General features: G+C 50.5%; 1 protein-coding gene across 2 annotated transcripts in view; it reads left to right on the forward strand.

Moving 5' to 3' along the window:
• Positions 1-13,241, forward strand: part of KIF24 (kinesin family member 24) — a 45,727-nt gene that overhangs the window by 15,698 nt on the left and 16,788 nt on the right. For both annotated transcript variants that reach the window (XM_029059772.2, XM_029059773.1), the window contains exons 2-4: positions 289-931; positions 3,850-4,039; positions 11,081-11,178. In XM_029059772.2, coding sequence (XP_028915605.1) covers positions 315-931; positions 3,850-4,039; positions 11,081-11,178 — 905 coding nt within the window. In that variant the 5' untranslated portion in view covers positions 289-314. The remainder of the gene's footprint in view (positions 1-288; positions 932-3,849; positions 4,040-11,080; positions 11,179-13,241) is intronic.

Raw genomic sequence — 13,241 nt, forward strand, 5'->3', positions numbered from 1 at the left:
CTTCTAGACGGTAAACTCTCTGTGGGCAGGGAATGTGTCTGCTGTTATATCGTACTCTCTCAAGCGCTTAGTACAGTGTGCTCAAAAAATGTGAATGAATGAATGCTCTTTCTGTTGTATCATACGCTAAACGCTCAGTACAGCGCTCCATACGCAGCGCCCAATAAATGCCACCTCTGGATTGACGGATTGGGGTGGCGAAGAGAAGCGGGTCGGTTTAGCGCCGTCAGCCGTGGCTGTCGTATTTTACCGGTTTCTTTTTGTGTTGGTTTTTTTTTTTCAATCTAGGGGTCCCTAGCAACGTCCTCGCAGCAATGACGTCCTGTTTGTACGAGTGCCTGTGTGAGGCAGAACTTGAGCAGTATTACCCCCATTTCGCTGCCGTGGGGCTCCAGAAGATAGATGAACTAGCCAAGATCACGATGAAAGACTACAGCAAGCTGGGTGTCCGCAGCATGAGTGACCGCCGGCGCCTCTTCCAACTCATTAAAATCATCCAAATCGCGCAAGAGGAAGACCAAGCGGCCAGCCGTTCCAAACACCGCCTTCAGGCGCGGAGCCGCCATCCCCTTCAACCTCAGGATCCCCAGCCGGGGCCTCGGAGGCAGCTGCACTTCGATTCTCCCGCCGACGGAAGGGACGGAACGGTAGGAAACCGGGGATCGGAACCGTGCTGCTCGGCCGGCATCCCCGCCGACGAACCCAAGCCGGGCCTGGTCGAAATGCTAGAGGACGTTCTTCCCGGGGACGGACGATGCCAGCCCAAATCGAAAATCCCCACCGCTGCCCCTGACGATCCCTATCTGCCGCCAGAAATCGACACTTCAGCGGACGATCTCTCTCCCTACTGGGGGGACGGCAGACTTCCCATCGTCCAGAGGGTCACTCACGGGTCAGGGTATAACTACGGAGTGCCTCATTCTTCTTTCAGGTAATTCCCGTTCCTTTTTTGTCTCTTTCTCTCTGGGATAGCTAAGGAGGGTCCCTTCCAACTCGCACGAACTGAGGCGACTCTCTCCATCTACCCCGTGTGGGTGTGTCACCGAAATGAAATGATGAACAGTTTCGGTGTGGGCCGAGAAAAAAAAACGAATCAGCGATTGGGACTTTCCAGATGGGTAGAAAGATGATCTTGGCCAGTTGTGGTGAACAGCTGCTACTTGCCTGGATCAGCTAAGAATAGGCCGTCATGTCTTTCCGGCAAATGTCTGTGGTATTTGACTTCTGGCTTGTTCGGTGGAGCGTAATTCGGGAAAACGAGCCATAAAAAGCAGATTCCCGAAGGTGAAATTAAGACCCCTTGCCGGTCTTCAGCGGGGGAAATGCCTCACCATCCCAAGTAGAGCACTTTTTTTTTTTTAAGTACACGAAATTGGCCTTTTTTAAGAAACTCAGAGGGAATTTTCATAGCACTTTCATTCATTCCTTTGTATTTATTGAGCGCTTACTGTGTGCAGAGGACTGTACTAAGCACTTGAGATTGACTGGTCTCCCAGAAGGGCGAGATTTACAGCCCAGCTTGCCATTCCAGGCGTAGTATTGGCTGAGCAGGCCCGGTCAGGGAGGGCAGAGTACGAGGTCCTTTTATAAAACGCGCAGGTTGAGGGCAAGTGGGAGAATGTCATCGTCCCCTTACTTCAGGACTGAACTTAAAGCCGGACTTCCAGGGGTGAAAGGCAAAAGAAACTCCTTCTCTCGCCCCAGAGGCGATCAATCGATCAGTTAGTGGTGTTTATTGAGCACGTACCGAGCAGTGGACCAAAATACCAACTGAAAGCACTCGTTAGAGCGGTCGTTCTCACGGTTTTGTTTACGGTATGTGTTCAGCGCTTACTCTGTGCCAAGCACTGTTTGAAGTGCAGGGGGAGATACCAAGTGATCAGGTTGGAATATTTTTGTTCATACAGTTTGCGTGTAGTCTTAAATCGATCAGGTGCTCTCCAAATTTCTCCTGGCCCCTCGGGGACATACGAAAGAAGGAAGAGTGGTGATGCCGTTACTCAAAGGAGGTAATCCTCATACCGTGTTCCATTTTTCATTGGCCAGAGGGAGAAAGAGATGGAAAATGCTGTTTCCTTGCTGTAGGCTGTAAGCTCGCTATGTGCAGGGAACTCGTCTGCCAACTCTGTTATATTGCACTCTCCCAAGCAATTAGTACAGTGTTCTGCACATAGTAAATACCCAATGTGGCTCTGTGTGATATTAAACTCTTCCTATGGGTCAAGGACTAAGAGCTGGGGAAGGGACAAGGTAATCAGGCCAAACACAGTGGTATCCGTTAAGCGTTTGCTATTTCAGGCACTGGGGTAGACACAAGGTAATCGGGTTGGACACAGTCCCCGTCTCACCCAGGGCTCCCCGTCTTAATCCCCGTTTTACAGCTGAGGTAACAGAGAAGTGAAGTGACTTGCCCAAGGTCACGCGGCAGACGTGGCGGAACTGGATTTAGAACGCAGGTCCCCTGACTCCCAGGCCCATGCTGTCTTCGCTGGGCTCCGGGGAGTGATGGAGCTTAAGGCCTCACTCCGTCTTGGCTATGTCACCTAAACTCATTCACTCGCGCCCAGGCGTTCCCTCGGCCATTGGCAGGGTTGGTCACCTGGGGCAAGGGATGACCCTCACTCCCGCTCTGGCCTTGCCGCCCCCACCGTGGGGGTGGAGGTGAGAAGCCCACCCTGCTGCTCTCTGGTCCAGGAAACCCCCTCTCCCCCACCCGGCCACAGCACCCTGCGGCGGAGCCCCCGTCTGCTAGAACATGGCCGAGGGGCATCTAAGAAGCCGCGTGGCCTGGGGATAGAACACGGGCCTGGGAGCCAGAAGGACCTGGGTTTTAATCCCAGCTCTGCCCCATGCCTCATGTCCTTGCGCAAGCCTCTTAACTTCTTTGAGCCTCAGTTCCCTCATCTGTACAATGGGGATTAAGACCGGGAGCCCCATATGGAACAGGGACTGTGTCCAACCTGATTAACTTGTAAATACCCCAGCGCTCAGAACCGTCCTTGGCACATAGCGCTTTACAAGTACCATTATCGTTATTATTATCTGGTACAATGGCCAGGGTAGCCCAGTATCTCTGCAGGGTGGCCCCTCCCACCATCTCTTCCTCCTCCCTCTCTCCTCTGTCTCCCTTGACTTTCCACCCTCTCCCTTATTTCCCCTTATCCCTCTCCTTCCCTTTTTCCCTTTCCTCTCTTTTGCTCTCTGGCCTCTCTCCCAATCCTACCTAAAAGAGCCAGATTTCTCACCTCCTTACAATCACTAGACCTGAGTTAAGAACAGAAAGAGATTCGAACTACACTGTAATCCACGTGCAAACCAGGATCCTTGAAAAAGAAACCGAAAGAGCATTCTGGGGGCAATATTGCAAGTAATTGACCACTATGAGTCTTCTTATTTTAATGATTTCATCCTGAAAAGTCTGGTTATGTAATTGATTTCAAAATCTCTGGTACGCACTCTTATCTTGTTTTATTATTTTTATTTATTGATATTAATGTATTTCTCCTTGAGACTATAAGCTCATTGTGGGTAGGGAATCTATTGTTACCTTGTACTCTCCCTAACACTTAGCACAGTGCTCTGTGCACAGTGAGTGCTCCATAAAGACGATTAATTGAGCGATTGAAGTTTAGCACTGCTATAAAATGGAGCAGCTAATAGATGCTACTCACCGTGATCTACCTCATCAAAAGTAAAAGTATGCCTGCCTGGGCTAGCGTGGTCATTTCATGGAAGCGTTTCCCGATGGTAACCCCGAGGTTTTTCAGTCGAAAGCACTGTCATTTCAACCCTTCCCGCGGGGTCATTTTAATTCTGAAAGATTGAAAAATATCAATGTTCGTGTTTCAGACAGAGCACTTCGGAGCAAGGGAGTCCTTGGACCGAGACGGAGAGGATCCACGTGTGTGTCCGGAAACGACCCCTGGGTCTGAGGGAGGAGCGACGTGGAGAAGTGAACATTATCAGAGTGGAAGATCAAGAAACTCTCCTCGTCCATGAGAAGAAAGAGGCTGTCGATCTCACACAGTATATCCTGCAGGTATGGTGAGACCTATGCATGTCTGTATGTAACCTAGGTACGGTTAGCGTATTTTGGACCCGTCATCCGGAGGACTGATTCTCTGGAGAAAGACGCCAGGAAAAAGAGTCCAGGGAAAGCGTGGAAGAGGCAGACCGACAGCTAGATGGATAGAGACCGTGACAACCATAACGGAAGAACCGTTAGTTTGTGGATTATGGCAGAGGACGGGACGTTCTGGAGTAGGTAGATCCACGGAGTCGCTGTGAATCGGAAATGACTGGACGGCGCATAATAATAATAGTAATAATGGTGAGACCGTTTTGGTCTCTGCGTTTACTTTCATCTATAATCAAAGGAATTAAATTCTCAACTTTAATCTCTAAATTATTTACGTAAATTATATATTATGAATGATTTATATTAATGTCTGTCTCCCGCTCTGGATTTTAAGCTCATTATGGACAGGGAACGTGTCCACTGATTCTCTTGTATTGTACTCTCCCAAGCGCTTAGTCCCCCTCTCAGAGTCGTGCCTGGAGAGTTTCCAGTCCTCTACCAGTCTCGGGAGGGAGAGTCAAGCAGAGGCCTGCCCATTGCATTCCTTGCTTGGCCAGGGGCTAGCCAGTGGAAGCGCAGCTGCTGCAAGTCAAAACTCACCCGGGCCGGGCAGCAGCGGCCCGGGAGAGAGTCGAGGGCGGAGAATCAAGTTCAGTACGTGGAAGAAGGCGATGGTAAACCACTGCCGCTATGGGTCGGAGACGATGCGACCGCTAAGGACAAGACAGTGCAAGCGCTCGGTAGAGTGCTCTGCACAGAGTAAGGGTTCAATAAATTCCATTGATCAGTTAAAGTAACACAGTAGTATGAAAATCACGCGGTTTGGAGTAGCCGCCAAATATGGTGTGACCTGGAGAAATGATGATGATGATGATGATGGCATTTGCTAAGCACTTACTATGTGCCAAGCACTGTTCTAAGCTCTGGGGGGATACGAGGTAATCAGGTTGTCCCACGTGGGGCTCACAGTCTTTATCCCCATTTTACAGATGAGGGATCTGAGGCACAGTGAAGTGAAGTGATTTGCCCAAAGTCACACAGCCGACAAGTGGCTCTGACTCCCAAGCCCGGGCTCTTTCCACTGAGCCACGCTGCTTCTCAGAAAGTTACTTCATCCCTCTGAGATGTACATTTTTTTGGCAAGTAATATTTGAAAACCCGCCTGGTGTGGGGAGGTGAATGATGTCCTCCGCTAAAGAGAAATTATTAGTGATAAATCACACCCGCAAAACAGATTTTAAACATGCACTGTCCACAGAATGAACAGTGAGGGCCAGAATCAGACCGAGAGTGGATGAGTTTGCTATTTACGAGAATTTGATCCTGGCTAAGCAGTAGCTTTCGTTGCCTGCCCGCAATACTGCTTCCGAAAATGCAGGAGGAGGGCCTCCCTTTAGTGAGTAAAAACCAGGCGGGTCAGGAGTTTTTAACATTAAAATTAGGTCCTCTACATTTAAACCCCAATTTTTGTGATTTAGGAGAGAAAAAGCAGTATTCTTTTTCAGAGACATAGCAAGTATGATGAAGATGAAGTGCGTGTAATATTTCATTTACACTTTACCAAAAAACCCCTTAATACCGATCATTTCTCCCTGGGGAAGCAGGCTGGCCAAGTGGAAAAAAGTGGAAAAAAGCCAGGCTTGGGAGTCAGATGACCTGAGCTCTAATTCCGGACCTGCCCCTTGTCTGCTATGTGGCCTTGGGCAAGTCATTTAACTTCTCTGTGCCTCAGTTTCTTCATCTGTACAAGGGGGATTCAGTACCCATTCTCCCTCCCACTTAGACTGTTTACACCACGTGAGGCAGAGACCGTGTCTGTCCTGATTATCTACAGTACTCTGGCACGGTGCTTGTCACATTGTAAGCTCTTAATGCCACAATTATAGTTGTTATCATTATTATTATTGATACCTAGTGCCATTCCAGGAATTCCAACTTAATTGGGTGCATCCTGTTCTTTTTTAAAATAATTTCTGTTGCCCCCAAGTCCTCATTTGATTGTCATCAATGAAGCAGGGTTGGTGGAACTTCCATAGTTTATGTGGAACTAGAAGCCCCCTTGGATTCTGGAATTTCCGCCGCTGTAGTTCAAATCTAATCTGTCGAGACCAGCTAGTTTTTTAGAAGGGGAGGGAAGAAAGGCGAGAGGCTGTAATAAGCCGGTAACACTTCCAGCTGCCGTGTATTTATTTTTACACTTTGCTTAGAGACAGCTGTGTAGTCGAGCACTTAGTACAGACCTTTGCACACAGTAAGCGCTCAATAAGTACGATTGAGTGAATGGAATTGTTTAAAAAAAAAAAACCTCAAAAGAGTTCACTGGCTGTTACAACAAATTGAAGCTCTAGGGCCGGGCATTTTCTAAATTAAGGTGCGATTGTAAGCCTGGCTTGATCTTTTTTAAATGTTCAGATCTTACTTTTTGCCCGGTCTGCTTTCCTTAACTGCCCGGCCCACACAGAATGCTACGTAAAAGTAATGGAGAATTATTCTTGAACCGTTATTCTTGAACCGTTAAAATCGTTTAGGAGGGGATACTTCCTCAGTAGCTCCTTATCGAATGTGTTAACTTGCAATCCCTTATCCCAAGTCAGTCGGGCAATAGGCATAGAATCACCACACCCTCTGAGAAAGGGCAGAGAGCCCTGGTTTCGCTTCCTGGGAAATGTAGTTTCTCCTTTCAGTCAATCAGTAGTATTTATTGAGCCCTGACTGCGTGCAGAGCCCCGTACGAAGCACGTGGGAGAGCGTAATATAATGGAGTTGGTAGACACGTTCCCCGCCCACCACGAGCTCACGCTCTGGGGGTGGGGGGGACTGACATTACTATAAATAAATAAATTATAGTTACGGACCTAAGTGCTGAGGGTTGGCTAAATATAATAATGATGGTCTTTAAGTGCTTACTATGTGCCAGGCAACCGTCCTTAGACCGGGGGTGGATACAAGCAAATCGAGTTGGACACAGGCCCTGTCGCACGTGGGGCTCACGGTCTCAATCCCCAATTTACAGTCGGGGTTACTGAGGCCCAGAGAAGTGAAGCGACTTGCCCGAGGTCACAGAGCAGGCACGTGGAGGAGCCGGGCTCAGAACCCAGCTCCCCTGCCTCTCGGGCCCGGGCTCTTTCCACTAGGCCACACTGCATCCTTCCCAACCCTTCCCTCTCATTCTGTCGGTTCCAAGTTAATACCTGACAAAGCACGAGTAGCTACTCCACTGGATTTCCCTCAGACGGGAGCAGCTAAGAGTCCTCCGTCCCTCTTGCCCCCTCTGAGCGTGGGGCTATTGAGGATGACCCCCGTAAGAGGAGGACACGGTGTCGTCGGAGTGGAGGGGGCGGAAGCCGGGTCGTAGGGGGTCAAGGAGGGAGTTGGAGAAGAAGCGGCGCAGGCAGCCGGAATGAACGACCCGTTCAAGAAGTCTGGGCGGGATCTGTAGCGGGGTGAGAGGGATCTAGGGAGGGGTTTTTCCAGGTTAGGGATAATGATAATAATGGTATTTGTTAAGCGCTTACTACATGCCAGGCACTGTACTGAGCACCGGATAGGAAGGCATGTTTGAAAGCGGAAGGGATGGAGCCTCTGGAGCAGTTGAAGAGAATGATCGGGAAGGGAGGAAGGGCGGGTGCGGGTGTCTCAATGAGATGTGCGGGAGAGGGCTCGGAGGTGCTGGGGAGGAGGCAGGCTCGGAAAACCGGCAAGGAGATCTCTTCCCGAGCGACAGCTGGGAAGGATGAGAGAAGCGGAATCTTCCTTCTCCCCGTCCACCCCGAAGCCGAGGCCGCGGTCGCTTCAGAGCAGCAGCTGTCGCTGCCGCCGGCTCGGATGGCTCTGTCCCGTCACCCCGGTCCTCCGGGCCCGGCCGGGAAGCGGGAATGGGCGGACCCTGGCAGCTGCCCCCCACGGCAACAGCTGCCCCCGTCGGCCGCCCCCCACCCCCGTCCTGTCTGGCGGTCTCTTTCTCTTCCACGTCTCGGGCGGGAGAGGAGGAGCTGCCGTTGGAAACCGGGGGGCGGTCGGGAGAGGGGATGATCAATCGATCCGTCAGCTGTATTTATTGAGCGCTTACTGGGGTGCAGAGCACTGTACTGAGCGCTGCGGAGAGTACAATATCGCAGAGTTGTGGCAGGGAATGTGCTGTTACATGGGGTTAGTAGAGTGCTCTGTACACACCGTAAGCGCTCGGTAAATACGACGGACCGACTGACCGCCCACAAGGAGCTTCCGGTGTAGAGGACGATGCTGCAAGAGCTGGTCCGTGATAGTCTGGTGCCTTGGGCCATTTTGGAAAGGCCGGCTCCGCCGACTCCAGCCCGAGGGGAAGTTTGAGAGGTCGACAGCCTCCCAGCCCCTCCGGGATGCTCGCCGCTTCTGCGGAGCGGAGCAGGTCGGGCAGGGCCGTGCCGAGGTGGGATTCTGACGGCGCTGGATGGTCCCCCCCCCCCCCCGCGATCTCCTGGCACAGGGCACTCGGCCCAAAAGTGCCAAACTGTCTTTCAGGGAAGGAAAGGCCCCCAGTGGGCCGCTCCGATGCCAGCGTGTCCTCCTCGGGCATCGTCACGGGGCCCCACTGACAGTCAGAATGATGGCGTTTGTCATTTGGGGAAGCAGCATGGCCCAGTGGGACTAAAAGAGGCCCGGGGGTCAGAGGACGCAGGTTCTAGTCCCGGCTCCGCCACTTACCTGCTGTGTGATCCGGGGTAAGTAGTAACAGTAGTGATGATCACGGTATTTGTTAAGCGCTTACTATGTGCCAGGCACTGTACTTAGCGCTGGGGTGGATGCCAGAGATCGAGTTGGACACAGTCCCTGTCCCACGTGGGGCTCACGATCTCCATCCCCATTTTACAGAGGAGGGAATTGAGGCCCAGACAAGTGAAGCGACTCGCCCAAGGTCACACCGCAGACAAGTGGCGGAGCCGGGATGAGAACCCACGACCTTCCGACTCCCGGGCCCACGCTCTAACCACTGCCCCTGTGCCTCAGTTTCCTCATCTGCAAAATGGGGGTTCGATACCTGCTCTCCCTGCCACTCAGACTGTGAGCCGCGCGTGAGACCCGATTATCTCGTATCTGCCCCAGCGCTTAGTACAGTGCTTGGCATATAATCAGCACTTAACAAATACCGGTATTGTTATTATTATCATCAATAAGCACTTAGTATGTGCTAAGTGCTGGAGTACGGACATAGGAGAAGATGAGTTTGGATACAGTCCTTTTCCCACAGAGTACTTATGGCTTATACTCTCTTCAGAGAAGCAGCGTGGCTCATTGGAAAGAGCCGGGCTTGGGAGTCAGAGGTCACGGGTTCAAATCCCGGCTCTGCCCCTTGTCAGCTGTGTGACTGTGGGCAAGTCACTTAACTTCTCTGTGCCTCAGTTACCTCATCTGTAAAATGGGGATTAACTGTGAGCTTCACGTGGGGCAACCCGATTACCCTGTATCTCCCCCAGCGCTTAGAACAGTGCTCTGCACATAGTAAGTGCTTAACAAATACCAACATTATTATTATTATTATTTATACCTGTAATTTATTTTAATGTCAGTCTCCCCTACTAGATTTTAAAATCCTCGAGGGACACCACCCTCACTGTATTTATTGAACTCTCCCATGAACATCATACAGAGCTCTCTGCAAAATAGGTGCTCAATAAATGACCCCCAGCAAGAAACTTCACCCATCTGTGCTTCAGTTTCTCATCTGTAAAATGGGGCTTAAGACCGTGAGCCCCATGTGGGAGAGGAACTGTGTCCAACCTGATTAGATTGTGTCTACCCCAGTGTTTAGTACAGTGCCCGGGGCTTAACAAATACCCTGAAAAAATTCAGTTATCAATTCATTGCCCTCTCTAATGCCTCTGAGTTAATGTGACCCCAATAATATGACCCTGCACGAGACCTATTTTTATTACCTGTCGGGACCCTCTCCGGTTTTTCCATACCCTCTTTTCAAAGCGCAGTAATCAAAACTGGTCCCAGTACCCTAAAGGAGGTATGGCAGTGTAATGTATCATGGGATATATCTATGTGTACATGTATATGTTTGTGTATACATTATGGGATACAGGTATGTGTACTTATACGTATACATATACGTAATAATTATGATATCTGTTAAGCGCTTACTACGTGCCAGGCGCTGGTGTCATCTTCGATACGAAAGATGATACATATAAATCCCTTTCCGTGTTGTGGTGGCTCATGTCTGCAGCATCCGGTGCTGTTTTCTCTTTGCCTCCGTGTCCCTCCATCCACGCGCAGCTTTTGCCCGAAGAGACCCACTACCCTTTCCGTGGCAGCGTTCCAGCTGAGGAAAATGAGATTGTTAAAGCGCTCTGGCAAAGTAAGAACTGAGGAAGAAACCGGACACTAGCGTCCTTACTGTTCTTCTTCTGCTAGTAGCCAGGTTTGGACTCAGCCGCAGGTTCCTCGCCCATTAGGAAGTCCCCAGCATCTGCGCTTTCCGTTTTCTGTGTTGGTGCATTCAGCGATCAGTAGAGTTCCTGGCACGTAGTAAGCACTTAGCCAAGACCCTCATCATTATTATTGTGTTTTGCCCAGACTTGGCGTCTCACCGCCTTTCAGAGGGCAGTGACCGGCTCGTATTCTCCTCTGGTAATCCCCCGCAGGATCCAGTTCAGTGTCCTCTATGGAACAGGTGCACCCCGAATACCGTTGATCGATCCCTTTGGAATCGCCATGCAGATGAATTTCCGGGTCCTCTGTGACGATGAGAGACAGGAATGAGGCCAGGGATCGTGTCTCCCGACCCTGCCGTACTCTGTCCGGGGCTTAGTACGGTGCTTAGCGCACTATCGGCGCCCAGTAAATTCTTTTGATTGGTCTGTTCTTTGCCGACGGCCGATTCTGTCCCTAGCTTGAAGACGGTTGACGATCGCGAGGTGGAATTCCGTCCACTGTCCCGTGGAAACGAGACAGGCTGAAAAGAGGGTGGTTAAAAATGAAGGAAGTTTTCATATAAAGATCAAATTTATTTTTCAGCATGTTTTTTATTTTGATGAAGTCTTTGGTGAGGCGTGTACCAATCAGGATGTATACATGAAGACCACTCATCCACTCATTCAGCATATTTTTAACGGGTAGGATGGCCAATGTTTGTTTGCTTTTCTTTTCCTCTATTTCCTCTCTTCCCTACGTCATTCTGCTCTCTGATGCACGTTCGTGCCTCTCTGTGCGACTCTTCCATCTGGGGTGGTTAAAAAACAATCTTTGGAAGAGCGCGATGTCTGTCGACCGCTACTTATAAAGTAGGAGAAATAAGGAGAAATAGCTTCTGTGAAACTATGTGTCGCTCCTGGCAAGCCACTGGTTTGTTTTGATTGTTTATGCTTAATAGGAAAATATAAGCTGTCTCGATAAAATAATTTCATTTGCGTGCCGGTTAGAGTCTCAGACCGGTTCTTTCGTTATAGGACCGTGACATCTTTGGAGTAGTTGACAGTACCATTTTCATTCTGCTAATTTGAATTGGGGTGGGGGAAATCTAGCTCATTCAGTAAGCAAAGTCACCGAGAAACTCCTAGAGCCAATGAACAGGACTCTTTTTTTATAAAAAAAATGGCGTCGATTAAATATTAAATGTTGTTATGTGTCCAACACTGTACTAAGCACTGGGGTAGGCCGGAGACAGTCCCTGCCCCAGGTGAGGCTCACAGTCTTAATCCCCATTATACAGATGAGGTAACCGAGGCCCAGAGAAGTGAAGTGACTTCCCCAAGGGTTACACAGCAGACAAGCGGCGGAGCTGGGATTAGAGGCCAGGACCTCCCGCTCCCGGGCGCGGCCCCTTTCCACAAGGCCACGCCGCTTCTCTCGATCGTAGTCCTTTCGTTCCGGAGTTTCTGCTGACCAGACCTCATTGAGGGTATCAGATCTGGAATGATCAGAAATGAATTGGACTGCATTTCTAAAGGGTAACACAAAGCATTCACGAGGAAGCTGTTTTCCCTCTAGGGGTCGGCCACTTTCTGAGCGCCGTTTTCCCTTTCTCTCGCTCTAACGATCCCACTCTCCTGCCGGGGGAGAAGAGAAGAGGGAAGGAGGAGGAAGGGGACATAAGAGGCTGCCGCAATTTCTCCAAGGGCTCCTCCCCTCCCCATCGTGTCTCTCGGCCTGGCTGAAGCCACGCACTGACCAGAGAGCCTCCAGAGGGAGAGGGGCAGGGCGGGGTGGGCAACGTGGGCTGAGCGGAGAAGCTGGAAAGCACAGCAGTCCTTCTGGCTTTCTCTGGACTGGTATTTCCCCACTCCCTTCACTCCCCACTGAACAACACCTGGGAATAGGCAGCCCCTCTCTCCACCACTGGGGAAACGGCGTGGCCGAGTGGGAAGAGCCCGGCCCTGGGAGTCAGAGGACCTGGCTTCCACCACCTGTCGGCTGTGTGACCTTGGGCAAGTCACATAATAATAATAGTAATAATAATCATAATGACAACTGTGGTATTTGTTAAGCACTCACTAGGTGCCAGGCACCGTACTAAGCACCGGGGTGGATACAAGCAAATCGGTCTGGACACAGTCCCTGTCCCACGTGGGGCTCACGGTCTCCATCCCCATTTTACAGACGAGGTAACTGAGGCCCAGAGAAGTGAAGCGACCTGCCCAAGGTCACACAGCAGACAAGTGGCAGACTGTCACTGACTCCCAGGCCCGGGCTCTATCCGCTACGGTCACCTCACTTCTCTGCAAAATGGGGATTCAAACCTGTTCTCCCTCCTTCTCGAACTGAGAGCCCCATGCGGGACCTGGTTATCTTGTATCTACCCCAGTGCTGAGAACAGTGCTTGGCACATAGTAAGCACTTCACCAATGTTAAGTTATTATTACGATTATCATTACTCAGCTGGGAGTCGAGAGGAACGATGTCTCCGGGCAGCCAGAAGGGGAAGCCCCCTGCTTTCTGAGCTTTCCTGCTTTATATTTATATTCATGTCTACCTTCCCCTCTAGATTGTTGAGGGCAGGGAAGGTGTCTGCCGACCCTGTTGGATTTTGCTCTCCCAAGTGCTTAGTCCAGTGCTCTGCACCATAATAAGCACTCAGTATATATCATTGATCGACTGATTGAGTGGAGGTTTTTTAATGGTGTTTGTTAAGCGCTTACTGTGCGTCAAACGCTGTTCTAAGCGCTGGAGCAGGTACAAG

This window comes from Ornithorhynchus anatinus, chromosome 3 (assembly GCF_004115215.2).
Source record: "Ornithorhynchus anatinus isolate Pmale09 chromosome 3, mOrnAna1.pri.v4, whole genome shotgun sequence".
Classification (NCBI taxonomy): Eukaryota; Metazoa; Chordata; class Mammalia; order Monotremata; family Ornithorhynchidae; genus Ornithorhynchus; species Ornithorhynchus anatinus.